Source organism: Schistocerca cancellata, chromosome 11, assembly GCF_023864275.1.
Source record: "Schistocerca cancellata isolate TAMUIC-IGC-003103 chromosome 11, iqSchCanc2.1, whole genome shotgun sequence".
Taxonomy (NCBI): Eukaryota; Metazoa; Arthropoda; class Insecta; order Orthoptera; family Acrididae; genus Schistocerca; species Schistocerca cancellata.
In genome coordinates, this window is record NC_064636.1 from 159,388,524 (window position 1) to 159,414,936 (window position 26,413).

The window sequence follows — 26,413 nt, forward strand, 5'->3', positions numbered from 1 at the left end:
GTGCTGTGTTACTGCTAGGGTAACTTGTTCTTGAAGCAAATCATTGATTGCCTACTGGTTGACAAGAGGAAAATTGGCTGGATGTGCTAACATAAGGGATACTGGAGCAGCCTCCAGGGACTTGGGTTGTGCAGTGTTAAAGATAAAATTGAGCCACGTTGTCTGAGCCTTGTTGTGAAAGATAAGCACAGCCTTCAACTTGCAGTTCACCTGGTCAGCAAAGTATGCTGGTAAAAGGATTTGTGGTCACATTTTTAATTCCATTGTCAAAGCAGAACCTCACAAATAGCTGGGAAACAGAAGCTATCAAGCATCCTCGGTGGCCTGGAAACAGAAAAAATTCATAACAAATGCTGGCCAGCTGCCAGGATGGTCATTTCTCTGCTCGGAATGTGTCAAAAAAATGAGAAAAGTTATCCGTGATAACTAGTAGGTGCCTAATACACACACACACTTGATGAAGTGGACCTATATAATCCATACAAAGTTAATCCATCAGGCATTCCTAATGGGTAGACTCTAAAAGCCACCTGAGGGAATTCAAGTTGGGCTCAGCTCCCTTACAGCTCTCACACTCCTCCACCAACCTCTGGACAGCCTTATTCAGGGAGGACGAGGTGACATGTTGAGTGATCTTGACTCCACCAACCTCCAGGCTTGCTTATACAGGGAGGACCAGGTGATGTGTCGTCTGATCTTGACAACAGTTTTATAAATGCCTAAGAAGGTATTATGGAAATAATGAACCAAAACCTAACTAAGAGCTTGATTGTCAGTCTCTAAACAAAATTCCTGTTGTTCAAAATAAAATCTGAATTTCTTAAGGGCAAACATATCCGCCAAAGCTTCCCATTCATACATAGAATATTTCATCTCCGCAGGTAAAAGTTCCCAAGGTGCATTGCTATAGGGCATCAACATGCAACACCTCCCCTGCCATTCCGTTCCTGCAGGAGGACAGCTACGACTTTCTACTCCAGAAGAATTAGGTGTCTGTCTGCAAGAAGAAAACGACCTCAAAATTTGGTATGTCTAATACTAGTGGGTTACTAAGCACCACCTTAATGGCTTCAGAAGATTCTGGATGACTTTCATCCCATATGAAATTTCTTAAATCGTTAAGGCACCCCACTAATTTAATAAAATTCGGCACAGACTTTTGAAAAAAATGTCATGCCTATGAACCGTGCCACACCTTTCTTATTTCTAGAAGCTGTAAATTTTCGCAAATCACTAGTATACTCCTGGTCAATTTCAATCCAATCAGTGAAACTAAGATGTCCCAAGGATGAAACCTATGTGCCAGTGTCATTTCAGATGGTTTCACAGTAAGTCCCACCTCCCTCTGGTAAACCAGAACTGCCTCAAGATGTTTCAGGTTTTCAGACAGACTAGAACTGTAAACAACCATGCCATTTAGATAATTAGACACACACTTGAATGTGAAATCACCCATAACACAATCTAGAAGACAAGACATAATGGTAACTCCCGTTGAAAAACCAAAGGGCACCCTGTTAAAATTGTGGAGGTTTCAATCTGTACAGCAGGCAGTAATATACTTGGAATCCTCTGTTAACATGATCTGATAATATGCGAGATTGAGATCCAGGTCAGCAAAATACTGAGCCTGACTAAACCAAGTAAAAGAATTATGCAGATTGGGAAGTGGCACAGATTCCAAAACTATGTTCTCATTAACTGCACAATAACCCACAACAGGATGAAACACCCCACTGCTGCCCATAGATACTGAGAATATGGTAGAAGCATAGGCTGAAGTTGAGGGCCTGATGACCGCATTGAACAACACATTATTAATCAAAGTACATATACATATCATCCTTGATGGAGAAAACCTCTCTGGAATGTCATTTGTAAGGCAAATCTAGTACTGGATTTTATCGGTGATGTCCAATCTGTTAGTTAACATCTGTGGTAACCGATCAAAAACTTCCAGTACCAGCATCACCTCTACTGTATGAAGGTGACTGAGCTGAAATGGCAAACATTGTGGTAACACACTATGAATTTCTGTGGCAACCTGACAGGAGCACAATGTGAATGTTTCAGCTGGGTTAAATTTAAAATAAACAACCATGCCTTGACAAACTAGCACAAACCCACTACCACTTACAAAAACACACTGCAAAATTAAGTTCACTGAAAGATTTTTAGTTACTATCCACTTCGCAGACCAAGAAAATTTTCAGATACTCAGTTTTGCCAACCAGAGGCAACATGTGCCCAGTGAGAGCTCAACATTGGGAGGACGGATGCAAACAAGGCAATTCACAGGTATGGCGGAACTTCAAATGTCACAGATAATCTAAACGAGAAACTGAACTACCAGAGTTGAGGAGGGCACACATTCGTTCCTGGTTAAGTTGTACCCAAAAATAAGGCAGGGGTTCCTGTACCTTAGACTTGGCACAGATCCAGCCCTTAGGCAGTAGAACACTACCGTGTGTCTTCCATTCTGCATTCTGTGTGATGTCGGCTGTTTGATTCTCCTTCCATGTAACCAGACATCGCCATACAAAATGCCCCTCTTTGTTGCACTGGAAACACATCCTACACTTTTTCCTTATGGGTGGTCCGCTTTTAAATTGCTTGGAATCTCAATCCCTATCCTGATAATGTCACTTAAACCCCCATCACTGCTGGTCTGCGAAACTCAGACTTCAATAGCGGACAACAAAGCCTCTAATTCAGTAAAAGATGTGCATTTATTAGTGAAGGTAATCCATGAACAGTCCTGTGGCCACATTTTCTGTAATATATTATTGAGTATTTGTATCTCTGTGACTTGCAATTCCAGGTATGGAATGGTCATATGCATTCATCTATGAACCTAGGAAAAGGTTCATGAGGAAACTGCAATAGCCAAAAATGTTTATGCCTGAGTAGCCTCTTAATTGAGGTGACAATTTCAGGCCAATAATTGATTTTTACAACTCCCTTGATGTTGCACTTTCATGTAAAATTCGATTGAAAATATGGCTTAACACAGGGTGTACAACGTCTGAACAACAACATTGTCAGTGATGGCCAAAGTGTCAGCATGAAACATAAATTTGACCATGATCCATATGATGGATTTTACCTGTCTTTAAATTCTACATTGAAAGTTCCATTATAGCTTGCAGCAGTAACATTATTTGGAATGGTAATTTCCCAAATGAATTCTCCTGAGGTCCTTAAAGGTGTCCGTAGCATTCCTACTACTTCCAGCAGTTATATGTCAGTGGGAGAATCTTGTTCACCACCTATTGCTCCTAATTTGTCTAAATAAAGGCAGCTGTCCCTCTAACTGCAGAGCTAATGTAATCTGCTCAGAATAGAGATTACATTGTGCAATACCGCACAAGTGATTATCTCAATGGATCAATTGTGCCTGAATTATATGTATTTGCTTATGATGGGGCTGACTACCTTCTAAACACACTACATTCTGACACAAGATTGTCATGGCCAGAGCTCAGGCAGCTAGTGCAACGTATACCTCCATGGTGCAGTTGGTACTAATCACCAAGGGGTCGTCCACAAGTTGGGCACACCGCCCTTACATGGAAGCTGACAAACTTTTAATTCATAGATAAACTGTTGATTTTTCAGTGAGGGCAAACTGCTGGGACAGTTGTGGGACCCCATGTTCCGCAGTGGATACCTGCAAACACACACCTCGTGGTGAATGACAATGACACCTTCCCCCTTTACTTCCAGGAAAATAACCATCGTCTCTTACCAACCAAACATCCAGCAGGAAAAGGGGAAATTAAGTGGAAGGACTGGATGGATTGGGGTTCACATGAGTCTCCATTGTTTATTAAAATGTTTTTATTTAAGAGAAATAACTAAAGTCAGATACATTAGCAGGATTACAAACACCACTCCGAACTTTCAAATTTAAGACATTACACACCTTAGTTTAGTGACAATTTAAATAAACCAATAGTTAACGACTAAAGCTGTGTCTGACACCAGTTCTTAGATTTTAGATTCAAAATTTCCATTTTCACAAACAGCAAATGAGAAAATGCTTCAACAAATGAACAAATAATTATCTGGAAACAGATGGCTCTTTAAGACAACACAGAAGCATAACTCATCTCAAAGGTTAAAACTGAATAGCTATACTGGAAGACAGAGCAATTTATAGCTGCCTCGGGACCCTTAGAAAAAGGAAATTCTTAAAATACACCTCAAAGTGCATCTAGATAATTTAATAAAGTAAGCAGGTGCAATGATTTCTAGAGCTACCTTCAGGTAGACAGACAGAGCAAGTCTCTTTAAATCTTGCACCAGTGAGCAGTTAAGTAATTAACAAGAGAATGAGCGTGCACAGATCGATATAACTGGCTTCAGACACAGTGAAAATTCTATTAAGGCATACTGTAGAAAATCCCTAAGTGATTCAGTATGTGAATGTGCATGCATAGCAGCTCAAGAACACCCTTTAAAAAGGAAAACCAGTAATTAGTAGTCAGAACCTACTTGTAGCAGTAAATAAATAACAGGTGAGAAAAGCTCAATTCATGACAACTTTAAAATAAGAAACACTTGAACAATTAAATCTGGTAAGCAGTAACTCACCCTGAGATGGAATAAATTTCTTTCACTCTCCACCTCACAAATGGTCAGTGAACGAACACAAAAAACATTCAGAGCTCAGTAACACTTGATGGTTTTACACACTTTTGCTTGTTCCAGTCTCTGAGCATCAAATGTGCCTGTTACTTACCAACAGGCTATATTTTCACAAGTCTGGATGACATCTGAATGTGACGTGTGACTCACATAGAGATGATCAGCAAGTGACCATTCTAACAGTGCTCGACAGTATGTACAGTAAAGGCACTCGACCCAACAAACCCCCAAAAATCAAAATGTACAAAATTTTAGTACAAATTTCGAATAGTGATTTACATAACTTGAGTGAAGGCAGCCTATCGGTAGCCGGCAGCAGTGAATTCCCTAAGGCTGATATACAGAGGCAATGTTAACAGCCACAGCATGATGAGCATGCCCTGAGTCCAAGTCCAAAACAATCAAAGTGTGCCACAACAGTAGAAAACTGGAGCAGACTAAGGAGTATCTAAATTCCACTGTCATTCTCACTTAATACAACTGCACGGCCACGATAGTTGGGTAGATCAATGGACTCAGATGATTCTCATCAAAAACTCGGTCTATGGCTAAACATGGTCACACTTAAAACAGTATTCAGGATTACCAAATCATCGAATCCACTGCTGAACATGGGGAATTGAATAGCAATAACAAGCTTGTCTAGTTGCTAGACACTACCCTAACCCCTTCCAAGGCAATGCCACAAGGTATTAAGTCGTGCAACACAACTGAAATCGGGCAGTTTTTCAGATGAGAAAGCTTGTTGCATAATGTGACTTCCACATAGAAGAACAAATAGCAAATACAGATAGCCAAGACCACACCAATGTACTGTCTTTCATTAACACCTGTGCCTGCAATTATTAACTTGACAGAACTTTTGAAGGGCTATTAGTCACTCCATTCTGTCAATTGTGGCTGAATGGCAAATACTGTTGACGTACCCTGCGTGGCTCTTATCGTGCCCCATGGCGCCCCGAGCTCCAAGCCAAAGAAGTGACATCACCAGGTGCAGGATGGGAATTCAAAGAGGTAGCCCACCATGCCTCAGATAGTAATAATAATAAAATCATAATGATCATTGTTTGTACTAGTAAATTAATATTATTGTAGGCAGTTAATTAAAACAAAGATCAATTAATAAGATGCTGCTGTATTCTTTCTATCTTTTGCCCAGCATCTCTCTTCAAGGAATCTTCTTTGCGTACACCATTTTTCTTCATTATTTTGTCGATATACTCTTTCTGAAAGTTAAGTGGTCTACTTTGTTTCTATCAGTACGATGATTTCCAATAAAAAATTATTCTTTGGCTGCTAATTATCCAACATCCTCAACAGATCCCAATATCAGTTTAACGATTTTCTTCCTATGCTATCACTGTTTCATTTGTTCTCATTCCAGCACTTCCTTTGACATTATGCATTTTTCAGTCTTGATATGCTGGTGTTGTTCCATAAATAATCTTTCCAGAACTTTGTCTTCTTTTGAGATCAGCAAGTAAAACCCATAGTTCAGATCCACAGAATAGGACTGGTGTAGCCTGTAGCCTACTCTCTCTTTTTGTTCTGTTAGAAACGTGCTTGTCCCACCAAAAGGAATTCATGAAGTTAGAATAGTATTAAGTAGTGTGCCAATGTAGGGTGTGTGCGTTTAATAATTTTATCATAAATAAGCATTCAGTGCAACAAGGTTTCGATGTAACTGTTCTAGACATTTTATTATTCTGATCATAAAAGTAGTATGAGTGATGTGTCACTTGACAGTCCAGTTTCTGCTCCCTCACACAGTTGGTGTAAACTGTATTGTAATTTGATATGAACAACATTGATTTTATGAACAACATTGAAGTCATTGTTTCAGGTAGTAGCTGTGTTATTTTACTTCATTACACTATCATTATATGCATATGTAGATAATGAAGCTAGAAAATATGATTGAAAACAATAGCATAGGGAGAAGGCTGAAATGAAAGATCATAATGAATTTTCAAAGGCGTTGTCATTAATCAGTCTTACAATTTTTTGCTGCCTCCCATTGAAGTATACCATAGTTAACTCGTCACTCGGAATTTTGAACTCAAAAGAGAACAGTTAACAATAACTACTATTTAGTTATAAAGTAGTGTGATGGTTGGGGGTTTATCTGTGTGATAAATTTTATATAATATGGGAGGACTGTGACTGCTTAAAAGTACTTATTACAGTTTGTTATTTTTGCCACAGGCCCAAGATTATCCATGCAGCATGAATGTAAAAGAAGAGTTGGAGGAGGGTGTGAATAAAGAGGTAATTTTAGAATTTATATGACTACATGGAAGTAATCTTGTTGAGCTGTGGTGAAAATAATGAGATGGTAATCAATTGTGTGTGTATTCACTTTAGCAGTCCTGTTTTTACTTTAGGGTAAAGATAACAAGGGTTACAGTATTACAGTACGCTCCAGGTTGGAAACGAGGAAACCGGTAAAATAGAATATTTTGTTACACTTTACCCATATGGATTTAAACATTATCTTTGAGCAGGTGAAGTAGTTTAGCTTGTGAGTTTGTAGAATTGCTTCTTTACATTATAAGTACAAATAAAAATTAAATGAGATAGCATTGATGAAGTTATATGAAAATTGGTACCAAGTCCCAAGACTCAAGCTATGATTTCCTGTTTTAATGAGTAGTTTCCTTAATGGTTCCGTGTATGTAAACTCCAGCATTGGATGTTTTTATTCGCCATATGATACTGCTGTGACAGTTACAGAATCATTGAAGGAATATCTACACAAAGTAGTGCAGAAAAAGTAGGTGATCCTAACCTACTGAGTAGAGACTAAGATGTCTGTGCATACATTGCAAGTGGTATAGACAGGCAGTCTTGTGAAGTACTGTAGAACAGTTTTCTGAAAGCTGTCGTAAGCTGTTAGTTTAACAGCCCACACAAAATTGAAATAGTTGAAATACTGCAACTATAAACAGGCTTGTCCTTACAGATGGTATTAGTACAGAGAGGGGCTAGTGATCATGATGCCAGCACAGCGACAGTGGTAAATGAAACTTCCTGGCAGATTAAAACTGTGTGCCGGACTGAGACTTGAACTCGGGACTTTTGCATTTCACAGGCAAGTACTCTACCATATGAGCTACCCAAGCACGACTCACGCCCCGTCCTCACAGCTTTACTTCTGCAAGGTTCGCAGGAGAGCTTCTGTAAAGCTTGGAAGGTAGGAGACTAAGTACTGGCAGATGTAAAGCTGTGAGGACGGGTCATGAGTGGTGCTTGGGTAGTTCAGATGGTAGAGCACTTGCCCGCGAAAGGCAAAGGTCCTGAGTTCGAGTCTTGGTCCGGCACACAGTTTTAATCTGCCAGGAAGTTTTATATCAGCGCACACTCCGCTGCAGAGTGAAAATCTCTTTCTGGATGGTAAATGAAGTTAATGAATCCTTTAAGAGGGCTAGGTGAATAGATTTGCTAGAAAGAGCAGGTAAGTAGTTGTTAACATCCCATTTAAACAATGAGAATGTCATTTACTTCCAATATGATTTACGTAGAGGAAGATGGACAAACACTAAATGGACTGTAAATCACATACTGAATAAGTATGTGGTGAGTAACTGGATTACAGACAGAAAAGACCCACTGTGGTTTAATGTCAGAATCGGAAAACACTGAGGAAGCAGACTGTTGTACTCTCAGTTCAAAAAAGTATGCACGGTGGTGACAGGCAAGTACTAATGGAAATTCTTCTGTCTGTAAAAAGATCTATGCGTGAAGCATACAACTACCACCATCATACATGAGCAACAGATTTTACAGAGAACATGAGACATTTCTGGTCAAAGACTTCTATCCAGGCAGTCATTGACCAGTCTGGTGTGGCTTTGGAGGAAAGCAGAAGGTGGTCACTAACCCCTCTCTGTATTTAGTTATCAAGTTTGTGCAGGAGGATCATACCAACACATTGTTGTTTCACTGTCACACTGACTTCTGTATCAGGAACATAGTAATAGGATCCCTGGAGTAGAGAAGCAACTGGAAGAGTTGAAAACAAAATAGTTGCCATGTCCAAACAGAATCACAAATGATTTGTCCAGAGAGTACTCTACAGCATTTGCCTCTTACTTAGCTTGCATTTATTGCAAATCTCTCACCTAGTGCAAAAACCCAGGTAGCTGGGAAAAAGTTCAGGTGGCTTTTGTATGTAAGAATGGTAAAAGCATGTACCTGCAAAATTGCAGACCAATATCATAACACTTACTTGCTCCAGAGTTCCTGAAAATATCCTCAGTTCAAATATAATTAATTTCTTTAAGACAGAAAAGTTTTTATCCCCAAATCAGCATTGATTTTGTGCAATACTCATCTTGGTCTTCTATCAAATTACATACTGTGAACCATGGATGATGGGTAACAGGCTAGATTCCACAGTCCTATATTTGCAGAAAGCATTGGAACAGTTCACCACTGCATACTGTAAATAGAGGTATGAGCATATGGAATAGGTTCCCCGATATATGAATGGTGCAAAGACTTCTCAAGTAACAGAGGCCAGTACTTTGATCTCAACAGCAACTGTTTTTTCAGAGACAAGAGTATCCTCAATAGCACCACAGAGAATGGTACCATATCTATATATGAAGTGATCTGATGAGCAGCATTCTGTGCCTGTTTGCTAATGGCATTGTGTGTGGGGAAGGATCATCACTAAGTGACTACGAGGATACAAAATGACTTGGACAAACTTTTTATGTGGTGTGATGAATGGCAAATGCAGAAATATTCAAGTAACTGTAGATGGGTAGGAAAAACAATCCCATAATGTTGTATACAACATCAGTACTCTACAGATTGAAGGTCTGGTCAATAAAATGTTTAGGTATAACATTGCAGGGGCCAGCCAGAATGGCCAAGCGGTTCAGGGCACTACAGTCTGGAACCGTGCGACCGCTACAGTTGCAGGTTCGAATCCTGCCTTGGGCATGGATGTGTGTGATGTCCTTGGGTTAGTTAGGTTTAAGTAGTTCTAAGTTCTAGGGGACTGATGACCTCAGAAATTAAGTCCCATAGTGCTCAGAGCCATTTGAACCATAACATTGCAAAGTAATGTGAAGTGGAACAAGCACATAAGGATGGTAGTAGGATGGGGAATGATCAACTTTTTTTTGTATTTGGGAAACTGTGGTTCATTTGTAAGGGACACTACATATAGAACACTATAGAAGTGCCTAGTAGTAGTAATTGTTGTTGCTGTGGTAATAGATGCCATCCACGATGCACCGTTTGGTGGCTTGCACAGTTTTAATGCAAACGTACATTCACAGCAGCCAGAAAGAAGATAATCAAGCTGCAGATTCCATGTGAAATGCATTCTCATGTTTTATAAGTTTGGAAAGCCCGTTTGTGAGGCTAATAAGTTGTTAACTGGCATATGTGACAGAGCCAAGGATCAGCCATCTGCTTGTGTCACGAAGAGAATACATGACAGAAAGGTAAACATAAAAATAAACTAGAGGTAAAGCTGTCATCACCCTGGAGGTTTTAAACACAGTAGTTCTTTACTACACACAGTCCTACTGACTACCATGTGCTGTTACCCTCTTTTCACATCTGAACTGATTTACCCAACTAGTTACAAAGTACCTGCTGTTCAATGATCAAGGACCTTTGGATTTGTAGTGTCACAATTACCCATTGAGCCACCAAGTACTAGAAAAAGGTAGAATCATTTAGCAGTAAAGTCCAGAGCTATAATCCTTATAATTCCATATGGAATGCACTCCAAAAGTAGATGATGAACACACCAGAGGTCACGTGACCATAAAGTGTAGTTAGCAGATTCAGTTACACAAAAAAACGGTGCTGAACTGACACCTTTCTGCCATCCGAATTGTTCATTTATGGAACAGTGGTTTGCACATGTATAGAAACAGTCAAAGGTCATTCCAGTTTGTAAGAAAATTCGCAGTAAATATGTCCAAAACTACAGACATACCTAGTTGGTGCAAAAATCTTCTTGAATGATTTTGTGATCCTGTATGATGGCTCTTGAAAAAAAAATCAATTCATCTGCAAGAATGGAAATGGATCCCATAATTACTGGTCATGTGAAACTGTTTAGTCTGCTTCTCCACAGTGCTGCCACAATGTAGTCAGCCTGTAAAATGAGACCATAGTTCTGAAGCAGTATCTGTGGGAAAGCTAGCAAAGTTGATGTGCCTTTCAATGACTTAGTACTTCAGCTATGCAGTTAGTCATTACTTTATGCCTTAAATTATGTGAAAACAGTAAGATACATTAGAACTGAATGGTACAAATGGATAGATGTGATGTACCTGCCATTACCACATTGTAAACTATACAAGTACCTTCTCTTGTGATGGTGTCCAACAGTCATAGCTAATCCACAAAACATATGGAATGAAAATGAATGTTTGCATAACTGCCTACTTATTTGTGGCAAAAAGTATTTTAAGTATAGTTATATATTTTGGCAATATAAGAATGTTATTGAGTCTGAGAATCCTACTTTCACTGCTGTTTGGGGGTTACCACCAATAGCATGCACTTTCATTTATTGCACAAATTTCACCCATATTCATTCTTGCCCTTCGTCTCCCCTCCACTCTTCTGATGCTACCATCCCACAGGTGTGTCATCTGTCTCTTCAGTGTACATTCCATGGCTTGCTAAATATTTCAAGGGTTTCTGCTCAATGTTTCAGCCAGCTTTGGTCCAAACATATTTTGAACATGACAACTTTCTTGGAGGGCATTATATTCAGGAACTACAAATACATCAAGAATTTACTGTTAACATGTTGATGGTAGTATGATCTTTACTTTGTATGCAGTCTGACTAGTGTGCATTCATCAGAGGACCTCAAACAACTGCCTAGCCTAAAAAACGCTTGCTTTGTGTAGTGCACCAATGACCCATCAAGTATTTCTACAATTCTCCACCTCATAATGCATTTCCAGCAGTCTGCAGCTTGGGCAGTCAGAGAATCAATGAAGCCTTTGGTTGAGACCCTCCACTCACACCAAACCAAAAGACTTGAATCAATTCTGGGAATGCTGATACAAACTGTGTGTGCTGCATGCACTCATGTGTGACACAGGGGCTCTTCGCCATTTGTGCTACCTCTCAATATAAACTGAAGGTGGCCTCAGAACCCAAATGATGGGTATCATTGGCACCAACTTCAGCCACAACTTGTAGACAGCCACACCCTGTGTGTTTCGTAGCCACAGGTAGGACATTTTCCACATCTCAGATGAGGCTCCATGGCAGACATATTCAGTACACATAGGATTTCCAGTCCTGGATGCCATTTTCCTAAGGAGCTTCATAATGCGTTTGACGTTGGAGGTCCTGATTAACTAGAAAACTTCTCTCCAGTTGGGCCTGTCTGACCCTGATGAATGAACACCTGCCAGTCCACTCACAGGGTCAATGGGTGAGGCAGCCTCCACATCACTCTCTGCCTCAAACAGCGCTAACTGTTACGACCCATCCCTCACCATTTGGTGAGGACAACTCAGCCACATTGGGTACACCACAAGATGTCTTGACAACAGAGCCAGTGGGCAAAATAGGTGGCACCTTAGGCATCCTATGTGATGAGCCAGTTTCTCGGCCCCCATTACTACAATAGGCAGCAGCCTGAATGCTGCTGAATATGGCAAAACGCATCTTCAGCTGTTGGTGAACTGAGTCCAGCTCCTCCATCTGCACACAGTGTGCACACATTATATCCATTCCAGTACTACGATTCAAGAATTAACAGTAAAACAGACAGAGAAAGCTATTTATGTAGCTTGCTATTGTTCTGATGTTTCACCAGTGGAGGCTAATGCATTATTCCACTGTGTAGCTTTTCATTCAAAAGAATTAAGATCTGTGCAACAGGCCATGAATACACTTTAAAGTTACTAAAATATGGGATTGCACCTCTTTACTACAAAAGCATGGAAGGAATGTAATCATAAAACAAGAGCGAGAGGGAGAGCTACATATGAAGGGCTTATTTCAATAGTGGTACAAGTCCATTACCTCCACTTTTCTGACTATAATGCTTCTGAATTTAATGATCCAAACAAAGAGAAAGAAAGGTTCGTGTCTAGCAAGAAGCCATATGCTTGAATATATTTGTGGTATCTCAACTGCAGATTTTTCAGCACTCATTTAACTTTAGGACTCTGTATCTCAAGATGAACAAAAATGGACTTGTACCACTATTGAAATAAGCCCTTCATATGTAACTTGATTCTGAAACAACCCTGATTAAATCAGGGTATTGTTAGCAGTCAAATAATGTACGGGCTTCACCTTTGTTTCAAGTAACAGTAACCTAATGCATACATGCTAATTGATTGTGAGTGCTATGGGTGTTATTTCAGGCAGAATTTGGCTGCTCAATAATCCTACATTCAAGGAGCAGGGATTGTTGACTAAAGAAGGTCATGAAAGTTAGCCCGAGGTAAAGTTACATATTTTTGGTTAAACAGAAATGTAAGGAATCACTATCACTGCAAAATAAATTTTTATTCATATCTAATCTCAACATGTCAAATATGCATGTATTGTCTGTTCTTTTGGACATGTCCAAGGGTATAGACAGCATTTTGATCCTGCAGCCACAATGACTCAGAGACAAAGGAAGTAGAGGCATTAGTTGTCTGTGGGCATTAATTTACATCAATGGGGATGGTTGAAAATTTGTGCTGGACCAGGAATAGAACCCAAGTCTCATGTGGACTGGGCAGTTGCAGTGATAACTATGCCATCTGGACACAGTGGTCATCACATCTGCATGGTCTACTCTAGCATGCTTCCTGTCAGACCCAAATTCCGAACTTACTCACCACTGATGCAGTGCTCATGCTCATGATCCTCCTTACACATGGTGTCTCACTGGTTCCTGTAAGAGGTAGTGTGGTGTGCATCTATACTGAAAGGATCGTTGGCTGACATCACCTTAATTATATATGTGGTGTCCATTCTTTCACATATGTCGATGTATCGTCACATCCTGTTCCAACAATCTGAACATGTTTTCCTTACTGCAATCATTTGTCCAGCATCGTGGACATGAATGTGTAATATCAGCATTCCATGTTTGTGATCATTTCTAGGTAAAAACAATTGTCACAATATGGTATAATTTTGCTTGCTGGGATCAACCCACAACAATGGGGACAAACATTCAGCCAGTGTGATATTCCTCCTCTCACTGTGCCATTATGGTCAACATTCACTCATTGTGCAGCTTCATCAATGCATCTGAAAGGGGCAATAGTGCATACTGGGAGCATTAAGTGATTGACTACCGATACCTTGTATTTTCTACTGGTTTGAATAAAATATGCTTACCTTTCAGTAGGTAATTATGCATCCCCTACTGTGCTCTGCTGGTGTCACATACTGCAGTTTGAGCCTATGAGACAAGCTGTTGCTGGCCATTCAAAACAAACAAAAGACAACTCTGTAATAGACTGCACGAATCTATGCATTACAGTTTTGTAAATGTGAGGATACATCTCTGAAACTTACTCATTGTTGCTACATAGGGACCCTACCATTTTCCAGAGAATATGTAGTGGAGGTCACAAAACTAATGAAAGGTCTGATCTGAGTCTTAAACTCTGCTCAAAATTAGGTGATAGTAGTTCATCGACAGCTTGACTCTACAAATTAAAAGATGTTCTCTTGCCTCACTTACAAATGTTCATTGTCTCTTCAGCCAACAGCCAAAAAGTGAGCCTAGGATGTCCTCTGAGCCCAACCAACAGATTTTGTTGTTGCACATGAGCCTCAGTTCACAGCTGGCCAATAGAACTTACACCATATCTCATATGAGACAGTGGCAGATACAGAAAAACCTCAAGGAGGGCTCACTAAAGATATCTTGTGCTACCTTTACTTTTACTGTAATAAAAGCTAATCAAGTCATATGGAAAGTGTAAGAAAGTTTTATTTAAAGTGATTACACACATATACATGATATAAAAAAGTTAGAGTTGTGGTCCTGTACTTTAAATGATGAATTCTATGCACCTACTCTTTCTGACAAATTGGTTAATTACATTTTCAGCACGACAAGGAATGCCAGGATGAGTGTCCAACAGAGGTAAGCCATTTAGTCGATCCTCCTTCACTGTTGACCTCAGCCATGTCTTTGTACAACGCAGTGTTGAAAAACGTCTTTCTACTGCAGCAATAGATGTAGGTAGACAAATATATTTTACAGCGTGTGCAAAGTAGGATAGTCAGATATAGGATAGAGAGACAATGCTTGCATAACAAAAACACAATCATTAAGAGCATTTATGCTCGTTGCTTGTATTGAAGAGTCTGTCCCATTAGTCTATTTTTAATCACAAAGTGTGTGTCGTCTTCAAAATACAGTAGTTTGGTTAAGCACCGATTTAGTTTGTGCGCAAGATCATTAGCATCATGTTCCAGTAATTGTGATGGAAAAAGGATGTTGAATTTAAAATGATAAGTATTTTCTTCAGCAAAACCTTCTCTCATGCCAGTCGTAATATGGTCCAGTGTTGGAATAGAAAGTTATTTTCTAATATGCCATAGAATCGTCATTATGATCGCATTATGATGAACGTCGAATCTAATTTTGCTTTTGCCATTGCCCGACGCCCAAGATATGGTCTTGTAAGATTTTGTTGACTGGATACCGTATTTACTCGAATCTAAGCCGCACTTTTTTTCCGGTTTTTGTAATCCAAAAAGCCGCCTGCGGCTTAGAATCGAGTGCAAAGCAAGTGGAAGTTCTGAAAAATGTTGGTGGGTGCCGCCACAACTAACTTCTGCCGCGAATATATGTAGCGGTACACAGGCATGCTTTGTAGGCACAAAGATAAATACTGGCACCAAAACCTCCGCATCATAAAAAAAACGTGGAAGACGAGCTTTTTTTCTCCGCCCCGAGTTTCGACCACTGCATTTTCATATATTATCCAACGAAGTAAATACAAATTCTGTATTGTTCATCTTCGAATGTAGCAGAATTTCAATGTACTACAAAAATCCGACATGCAAGACTGTTTGGGATGTTTGTCAATATGGCCAACTCTACTTTCTGAATTTTTTCCTACCTCTGTGAAGAGATGGTTGCTAATAGGAACCTGATGAAATGTGAATCGCATGCAGTATTCTCTTCACCATAAGGTCAGAAATGAAGCAAGGCAACTGACTAGATTTTTAATTCTAAGATGACTCTAATTTCTGTGCAGAATTTGATGTACTAAAGAAGCGGCCGCAAAGATTTTCAAACGGAGAAACATTTTCGCCTAACTCTCGTTCAGAACATGTTCTATCATACGCAGTCTATTATTTGGTTGTTGTTGATCATTATCGAAGAAAGCAGCAGTGTAAGTAACAACAAATAGTAGTCACTTGCCATTGTTTCTCTAATGAGACGATTACTCTCTTTTTTTTTAATTGTAAGCGGCGGTAGCGCGCACAAAAGCATGCCTTGCCGCGAGCAGCGACAGGCCGTAAACACGCACTATCTGAAGGCGACAAACAATGCGTGACACAGTACAGTAATGCATATTCAGCTTAGAGTGACGCAAACACCTATAACAAAGAAAACAGCACTTATCAGATCAAAGCAAAATAAGCAATCGATTGAAACCAGACGAAGCACGTGAAAAAGGAAGGGTACCCGTATAAATACGGATGGAGCTCCTGACGCATAGCAATGGCTACCTGGCAAAGCTTAACTGCTAAGCTTACGACTCGAACCAAACTACTGTAGCTGTATCGTCATTCATTCAACCTAAATTGTGTCTCGTATTACAATGGACCAACTTTGTTTCGATTTGGAGGTGCGGCCTAAAACTTTACTCTCCCCTTGAATTTCAAGTCTCAAATTTCCGGTGCGGCTTAGATTCTGGAATTTTTATTCCTTTATTTCGAGTCTCATTTTTCAGGTGCGGCTTAGATTCGAGTAAATACGGTATGTTATGCGCATGTCACGTAGTGTAAATAGATTGATAAGAAAGTCCCCTTTTCTCCCCCTTCTCTACCCCCACCCTCTCCCCCGCGCCCCCTGTCTCCCTGCCCCTGCGCCCCCTGTCTCCCTGCCCCTGCGCCCCCTGTCTCCCTGCCCCTGCGCCCCCTGTCTCCCTGCCCCTGCGCCCCCTGTCTCCCTGCCCCCGCGCCCCCTGTCTCCCTGCCCCCGCGCCCCCTGTGTCCCTGCCCCCGCGCCCCCTGTGTCCCTGCCCCCGCGCCCCCTGTGTCCCTGCCCCCGCGCCCCCTGTGTCCCTGCCCCCGCGCCCCCTGTGTCCCTGCCCCCGCGCCCCCTGTGTCCCTGCCCCCGCGCCCCCTGTGTCCCTGACCCCTGTATGACTGTGCCATGTAGGAACAAGAGACAGATGCCCTGATACATCACTTTCTTGGTTTATCAGTTTCTTGAAGACCCATTAAAGGCTGGCGACCCTAATTTTTGTGTAAAGCAAGACCCCGAACTGAAACACCGTGCTGCTGGATCTGAGCATAATGTAAGTTTTCACACAAGCACTGTATTGTGCAGGAAGTGTAGTAAGAAACTCTAGTTAGATGTGTTATTTGTAGGGTATTACCAATAGTATTTTAACAGCACTTGTAACATGCATATCTTTATGAACCATTACTGTTGCATTAATTTTTTATTGTGATTCTATGTAATGATTGCCTTAAGTACATATTTGGTGTAAACGGAGCAAGGAAGACTTCCTCTTGGAAGTAATTGTTAATCTTGTTACATCTCTGTGTCACAGTGCTGTAACATATGTGGAACTATGACATGTGATGGGTGTATATTCTGGAGTTCCCAGTCACTATTCACTGTAGTATTTACATCATTACTGAAATCCTGCTGTGGAATTCCTTATGATTTTCCTCCAGTACACATGACATAAATTTGCATTGTTCCCTAAAGAGCAGGCACTGAAAATACATGGTGATATGGCTAGAAGCTGTGTAAATAACATTAAATTTGGGTAATTTTGATGATAATGAGTGGAATGCCACATTCATTTGATTAATGACCAAAAATTCCTCTTGTTTATGGGTTTACTGTTGGAAGATTATTTGCATCTTTATATTATCAGAGTTTAATTTTGAAATGTTGCCACACACGTATATCAAATTTGTATATGGGAATACAACCATCTGATAGAGTAGGCCATAGTGCCTCTGAAATCAGAGTGGATTATGTGACAGCAATAGAAAGTAAAGTATGCCAAATAAGTACTGCACAATGGCTGATAGCAAAATCAGGGGCAATAGAACTGATTTTGATGCATTCTGACACACTCTCTTCACAATTGATAAGAATCTCTGCAAAGTTGGATGATACTAATGAGAAAATAATATTGAGAGCTGTCATATACACACAGAAGATAGCAAGCAGTTATAATTTGCAGATTGTGTTCTTCTTTCAGTCTGTTGAAGATCCATTGGGAATATCTTTGGCCACTGATTTTATCAAGGAGGATCCTGAAGTAAATATAACGGAGAATACTGTAAGTATTTACGTCTCTGATGTATTGCATGTATTGAAGTAGTAAGTCTTTTGTTAAATGTGTAGAGCAAAAGATGCATTGCAGTGGAATTGTCACAGATTGTCAGTTCTTTGGAATTTGTTGCTGTTCGTAATTGTAGAGTATTCTTGTACTCCTGCACTTGACTTTCATATCACCTCTTACATTCTGACTGTTTTAAATAGAAGTGGAAGGGGACTAGTGGCTGGTATAATCCTGTTCTCAGTAGCCCTTGTTGTTATCAACTACATTGTATAATGGTTGTCTGTAATGGTCGCGAAATTCACATTTAGATGAAGTGTAAGTTTTAATAGTGTAGGTGATTTGAAAAATATTCCTACTTTCAACAACTTCTGATAAATAGAATTCAAAAGAACACTGGCTGTTCTTATCTTTTGTGTGAATCATAATTATTCTTGAGTTTGCCCTAAAATTTTTTTGGGATTTAAAAAACAGAGATGAAATTTGTGGGTTCTAGATCAGCCCCGATATGTTGGCCACAACCTGTATATATTGTGGCAGCTTCTGTGGTACCTGTTGTATTACTTATAAAATTTTCATTAATAGAAAAACTCATAGATTTTAGTGAATGATTATACATAGCTGAAGCCATGTATGGCCTCACCATTCGAGTCCTGGCAGATCTGAAGAAGAAAGATTATTTTTTTAAATATGCTTTATGACCTTGCTAAGGGAAGGAGAAGCTCACATTGATAAACATGTCACAAGAATGAAATTAGACAAATATTGGGAACATTCAACACACATTTGCGAAGGTTAGGTACTGGCTCACTCTTGATCTGATTGTTCATAAACAAACTTTCTGAAGTTATAAAGGATTTTTCAGGCCCTGAAATATTCGCTTCTTCAGACACTGGAATGTGTGGTGATTATACAAGCATACAGGTCTAGGATCCAAACTATCATGCTAGGGACAGCTCAGAGAGTATATAAAGGAGTGTAGCTGATTCACAGCTAACAGGCCAAGACTTAAATGTCACGGGGACTCATGTTATGCCATTTTAAACAAATGAAAGGGATGCATTGGCATCACAAGTAGACAGGACAGTAAGTGAAACAGTAGTAGTATTGTTCCACAAGAAGGATTTTACAGAAATGAGAATGCTGCACATAGTAGTCAGGGATGTGCATATGAGGAGTTCGGCTAAAACAGTGATCTGTAGGGTGTCCTAGGGCATAGCTGTAGTTGTCAAAGTGGCTGGTTTGTAGTTGGTGACCACTTACCATGAAAATACAAAAGGCCATACTGGCCTTCATATGCAGCCCAAGAGATCACAGGTCAAACAAGATGTCTCCATGGTACCAGGGCCAGAGGTTCAAGGATAGTGTCTACTGCATGGAGTGCTGCTCCCATAGCAAGTGTGAAGAACAGTGTGTTGCTGATTGTGTGGTCTGGAATACCATGTCATGTGGTTGGCACTGAAATCACTGATGTTGTACCCCACTTGTTACTTTGAAAATACGTAAATTAGATTAAACAGTGGTAGACACCTGAGAAATCTACGAATAGGATGTGTGACCATAACAGTGATGCTGAGTAGTACATGCAGTTGTGCAGTAAATATCTCAGCTCCGTCAGCTAGAGTGGACATGCAACCTTTGTGGTCTCGGGAGCATAAAATGCAAGAGCTTAATAATGATGCAGAAAAATAGGGCTGACCATTTTGATACTGACACATGGCCAGCAAGATTCTGTAGTAATTGCGGAATTGGGAATTTTATTAGGTAATTGCATGAGAAGCTAGAGCAAGATAGCAAATTAATACTTTGTTGGAGAAGCAGTTCAGTGCCAGGCTTCTACATCTGTTACTGGTAGGTTCAAACAACACACAAGTGTAACGGAGATCCTTCAGGAACTCAAATGGAATTCACAGAGGGAAGGTGATGTTCTTTCTAGAAACACTATTGAGAAAATTTAGAGAACTGCCATTTGAAGCTGACTGGTGAAAGATTTTGTTGTTTCCAACATACACAGCACATAATGACTATGAAGGTGAAATTTGAGAAGTCAGGGCTGATTGAGAGGCACATATACAGTCTTTTTCACTCGTATTTGTGAGTGGAATGGGAACGGAAATCACCAGCAGGGTTATGGGGTACCCTTTTTGATGTGCCATTAAGTGGATAGCAGAGTATAGATGTATGTGGAAATTCTAGGTAAAATAAGTATCTGACCAATGTAATAGGAGCAACAATGATCAACACCTTCAACCCATTACATGCAGTCTCCCATCCTTCATCAAAGACACCAACCACTTTCTCGAACGCCTGGAATCCTTACCCAATCCGTTACCCCCAGAAACCATCCTTGTAACCATTGATGCCACTTCCTTATACACAAATATCCCGCACGTCCAGGGCCTCGCTGTGATGGAGCACTTCCTTTCACACCGATCACCTGCCACCCTACCTTAAACATCTTTCCTCATTACCTTAGCCAGCTTCATCCTGACCCACAACTTCTTCACTTTTGAAAACCAGACATACCAACAATTAAAGGGAACAGCCATGGGTACCAGGATGGCCCCCTCGTATGCCAACCTATTCATGGGTCGCTTAGAGGAAGCCTTCTTGGTTACCCAGGCCTGCCAACCCAAAGTTTGGTACAGATTTATTGATGACATCTTCATGATCTGGACTCACAGTGAAGAGAGAACTCCAGAATTTCGTCTCCAACCTCAACTCCTTTGGTTCCATCAGATTCACCTGGTCCTACTCCAAATCCCATGCCACTTTCCTTGGTGTTGACCTTCACCTGTCCAATGGCGAGCTTCACACGTCCGTCCACATCAAACCCACCAACAAGCAACAGTACCTCCATTACGACAGCTGCCACCCATTCCACATCAAACGGTCCCTTCCCTACAGCCTAGGTCTTCGTGGCAAACGAATCTGCTCCAGTCCGGAATCCCTGAAGCATTACACCAACAACCTGACAACAGCTTTCGCATCCCGCAACTACCCTCCCGACCTGGTACAGAAGCAAATAACCAGAGCCACTTCCTCATCCTCTCAAACCCAGAACCTCCCACAGAAGAACCACAAAAGTGCCCCACTTGTGACAGGATACTTTCCGGGACTGGATCAGATTCTGAATGTGGCTCTCCAGCAGGGATACGACTTCCTCAAATCCTGCCCTGAAATGAGATCCATCCTTCATGAAATCCTCCCCACTCCACCAAGAGTGTCTTTCCGCCGTCCACCTAAACTTCGTAACCTCTTAGTTCATCCCTATGAAATCCCCAAACCACCTTCCCTACCCTCTGGCTCCTACCCTTGTAACCGCCCCCGGTGTAAAACCTGTCCCATGCACCCTCCCACCACCACCTACTCCAGTCCTGTAACCCAGAAGGTGTACACAATCAAAGGCAGAGCCACGTGTGAAAGCACCCACGTGATCTACCAACTGACCTGCCTACACTGTGATGCATTATATGTGGGAATGACCAGCAACAAACTGTCCATTCGCATGAATGGACACAGGCAGACAGTGTTTGTTGGTAATGAGGATCACCCTGTGGCTAAACATGCCTTGGTGCACGGCCAGCACATCTTGGCGCAGTGTTACACTGTCCGGGTTATCTGGATACTTCCTACTAACACCAACCTATCCGAACTCCGGAGATGGGAACTTGCTCTTCAATATATCCTCTCTTCCCGTTATCCACCAGGCCTCAATCTCCGCTAATTTCAAGTTGCCGCCACTCATACCTCACCTGTCATTCAACAACATCTTTGCCTCTGCACTTCTGCCTCGACTGACATCTCTGCCCAAACTCTTTGTCTTTAAATATGTCTGCTTGTGTCTGTATATGTGTGGATGGATATGTGTGTGTGTGCGAGTGTGTACCCGTCCTTTTTTCCCCCTAAGGTAAGTCTTTCCGCTCCCGGGACTGGAATGACTCCTTACCCTCTCCCTTAAAACCCACATCCTTTCGTCTTTCCCTCTCCTTCCCTCTTTCCTGATGAGGCAACAGTTTGTTGCGAAAGCTTGAATTTTGTGTGTATGTTTGTGTTCGTTTGTGTGTCTGTCGACCTGCCAGCACTTTCATTTGGTAAGCCACATCATCTTTGTTTTTAGATATAAATGTACATATACATACATACAAAATAATCTATTACTAGTTCCCTTAATTAGCCGTGCGAGTAGATTAGCACTAGTCACAAACAGCTGGTTGTCACTACACTTCACAGAGATAAATCCCTGTGGGAGCTTCTGCCTTAAGATTTGCAGTGTGGCTCATCCCACATCCATCCACGTCTTCATTTATGGAATGCAATGTGTAAATTAAAGAATGAATAAATTAATAACATTCACACCATATCTCTAGCCATGGCAGAGATTACAGTGTTGTAAGCAAATTTAATTTTCTGAAAAACATTGTGGAACATTCAATAATAGGTGCAACCCATCAAGACAAATTAAGATCATCATATTTCACTGAAAGAAGTTATACCTGTATAAGCAATTCCTCGAGGATGTTTAAAATCATCAGATTTCACAAGACTATAACTTTATTTATTACAAAGGTACAGAATTGAGGTCAGATTTTTATTTCTATACATGCCTGCAAAGCCTTTATTTCCAAAGGAACCATATGATTTTCATGTTGCTCACATTTTGTGTGTGTGTGTGTGTGTGTGTGTGTGTGTGTGTGTGTGTGTGTGTGTGTGTGTGTGTGTGTTTCGTCATTTACTGATCACAAATATCAAAATCCTTTTCTACACATTTAAGCATCCAGACAATAGACTTGATCCACACATTTGCAAGCATGTCAGTTTAGGAAACTCAATGCTGTTCCCATGTAGCATCATAGTTCATCCAGTGTTATTGGTACACATAGGTGGAGCCTGTCACAAACACCAACCAATATAAAAAAGATACGATACTGTGAAATGAAGCAAATTTCATGGTCAGGTCTGCAGACCCTTTAGCTGATCAATGCTGGTTCCAATGCAGTGGTATACCATCCGTATGAGCAATTATATTTCTGATAATTTCCCATCTCTTCGGTTTTTTGACCATCTAAGTGTTTTCTAACATTGTCAACTTTCTTCAATTTGTTACAGAATTGCTCCTCTTCAGATGCAGTTCAGTGATAATCTCATCAAACTGTTCATCACATTACTTACGTTTAGTAATAACTCCTGATCACTACCAACAAATTTTCTGCCCCATATTGCACAGCACTTTACCCTTATTAATGTTGCAGCTACCAGTTAGTCATCCCTTGAAGACTCATTTTATAAGATGGAAAAGCAATGAGAAATGGCCTGCTACTAGAAGAAGTAGACACTACTGGTCACACACTAAAGGAAACATACTGCATCCAATTCCTTGGTGTCTGCTTGCGTTTCAATTGAAATGGGGTCCACCAATTCGTAAAATTGTCAAGTTGATCCCCTCAGCATTACTCACCTATAGGCAATTTCAGTGGCATCTTTTGGAGTTTTCACTTGTTTTTGGAATTATCTTCTGGGAAAGCCAAACAGAAATAAATAAAATATTAATGTTATTTAATGTGAAAGGCAATAGGAAGTTTCATAGTGACATGCAGATGCAAAGTGTTCACATCACATTCCTACTACAAGCTTGTATAGGATAAATAATAATTTGTTCATTGCTGCCATGTCCTATAAGATTATCCTATAGGCTAGGACTGAGAGAAAGCGTGCTGGGAAGCATTTCTGCATGTAGACACTCTGGAGGAACATTCATTAATTGCAGGGCAGAGAGAGATGAGCTTTTTGGTTATCTCATTCTCATGCTGGTCCCTCCTTAATTTATTATCGATCTGAATGCCTAAGAACTTAACTCTTGGAACCTCATCCAGTGTCTGTCATTGATATCTCCTTGTATCTGTAAGTCATTTGAATTTGTTTGGAATTGCTTGATGTATGTTTTTGTAAGTATAAAGGTTGAATTTTTGTGCTGTTGCCTGTAAACCAGTTGCAAGCATGTTCCATTATTCTCCTGGCTGTTTCTAGTATGAGCGTGTTTGGCCATTATCAGTGAACTAATTATCGGCAAGCATTGCAGATTTTGAAGGCGTCTCCAATGGCTTTAGCACAACATTTATGTAGGTCAGTCCTGTGGGACATCATATGTATTGTTTCCCCAATCTGTATTCAGTTTTCCTCCCAAGGTATCATTTATCACTATGACCCAGTTTATTGTTGTTAAGCTAAGATTCAGTTCTTGTAAGTGTAATTCATTTAACATGACAACACTTGTAGTTTCCCCGAGTAAAGGAAGATTAAGGCTTTAATGTGATGCCAATAAGTTTTCTCCACTTCTATGTGACTTGTACAGTTACAGAATGAAAAAGTCATCCCAGCATTGGGGGACTGCTGTAAATAGTGAAGGGGAACATTTTGTTGATTATTTAAGTCTCTTATTTGTATCTCTTATATATTAAAATTAGGTAAATATGCCAAGAACCATATACCAACCAAATAATTGCTGGAAATGGGTACATATGCCTTACCTTTTTTCATTTTGTTGGTAAACTGTGTTTCCTTTCATCACTGTCTAACCAGTATGTATAATGTTCAAAACAAAACTTGGTCTGTTAAGCCCAGTGTCTGAATACAGATGTTGCAAACACGGGTTGGTATTGTACATATCTTTTGCAACACAGTTAACTCAATGGATGTGTGCTAAGTCTTCAATGATGAATCATATTGTCTTTAGTTGTCAAGTTTATAAAGAATTTAATAATTTCTCAAAACAATACTGATCTACAAGTAAGGTTATGGCTGAGTAAATGTCAGAACATTCTTAATTTCTTGTCGTAAAATGATGTGGTTCTGTTGAGAGGTTAATGTAATCTGTCCACTATTGATTCTCATAATATTTGAGGAGTAGTGTTTGGGTCAGCAGAGTTGTGACAGTTAACCAACATAAAAGCTAATTACTCTTGTGAAGTATCGGTTAAAATAATTTTAATGAACAACCCATAGGGTGCATTGAAATATTTTCTAGGTTATCAACTAAATTTGTTTACTTCGTCGTAGAAATGACTGAACTACTAAATATCCACCAATTGATGTTGGAAATAATTTGATTTTGTTGTATGATCAGTAGGCCTGGTAGTTGCAGTGGATAGAGATACAATTATTTCTTAATGGAATACAACAGTATAGTTACTCATTAAATGTTAGTTGAATCGAAAGTACAATTCAGCTGAGGTAAAAGTGATTCCAAGTTTTCTCTTGGGCAATCACATGTTTGGAAAGTGAGTTTCATTCATTGTCATAGTAACAGTTCCTTTTCTAAATGATTGATAATGGGTTCACACAATTGGCCGTGTGGAATTAAAGATAGCTTCTGAAAGAATTTCTTAAAATTATGTTTAAATCAGAAATTATTTGAATTGCACACTCCTTTAAAATCCAAATACATAAGGAATATATTAAATTAGGCATGAAATAATTGAATCTAAAACTTAATATCTTGAAGATAAAAGTCAAAAACTAATTGCATTTGGGACACTATAGATTCTATACATAGCTCACACAAATAGCATTAGTCATAATGCAATTTTTGATACTCAAAAAAACTAAAACTATACATAAATCATACGATTTAAATACATGAGTCTTTCGGTTTTTCATTATATTACATTTTCTTCTTAAAAAAAATAATTCATCTTGCAACACAGTCATAGGTCCCAATTCTAAAGACATAAGTAATATCTGATGCTTTTTAAATGATCATTGGTTAATTTATTAATGTTCAAATTTGTTCAGTTCTAACAAAAAGTGCTGTCACTTTTGTATTTTGTGGAAAAATTGTAGCCTTTGGAATGGGTTTCAAAAACATTACCATAGGTTCTGCATTTTCAGAGATGCCATAGAAATTGTTTTATACCTGTCTCATTTAAAATTTCTACAATGACAAACAGTCCAGGATTTATCAAATCAATATGCACCTTCTTGACAGCATCTGTTGGTATTGTGTATTCGTCTGCAGCATTTGATCCTCGCAAGAATCATTTTCCACCTCTGAATACCAAGCACATCTTTGATGGGTTGCATCCTTAGTTACGAGAAGATGTTTGGTTTTTTCAAGCTTCAGGGTTGTTGTGACAACAATATTATGATAGCTTAAGGTAAAAAATAATAATAGTTTTGAATATGAGCAAAAACGTTTGAGCTGAATGCAAGTTACACTCACTCAGTTGTCCAGAAACCATCTTCCAGTACCATAAAATATGGTTTTT

The 26,413-nt window shown here is 39.8% G+C and overlaps 1 protein-coding gene across 1 annotated transcript in view; it reads left to right on the forward strand.

The window, feature by feature from the left end:
- The window catches only part of LOC126108394 (zinc finger protein 429-like), a 96,838-nt gene that overhangs the window by 13,978 nt on the left and 56,447 nt on the right, over nucleotides 1–26,413 (forward strand). Inside the window, exons 3-6 of the mRNA XM_049913605.1 lie at nucleotides 6,856–6,918; nucleotides 14,714–14,749; nucleotides 17,052–17,144; nucleotides 18,069–18,149. Of these exons, the coding sequence (XP_049769562.1) occupies nucleotides 6,877–6,918; nucleotides 14,714–14,749; nucleotides 17,052–17,144; nucleotides 18,069–18,149 (252 nt within the window). The 5' untranslated portion in view covers nucleotides 6,856–6,876. The remainder of the gene's footprint in view (nucleotides 1–6,855; nucleotides 6,919–14,713; nucleotides 14,750–17,051; nucleotides 17,145–18,068; nucleotides 18,150–26,413) is intronic.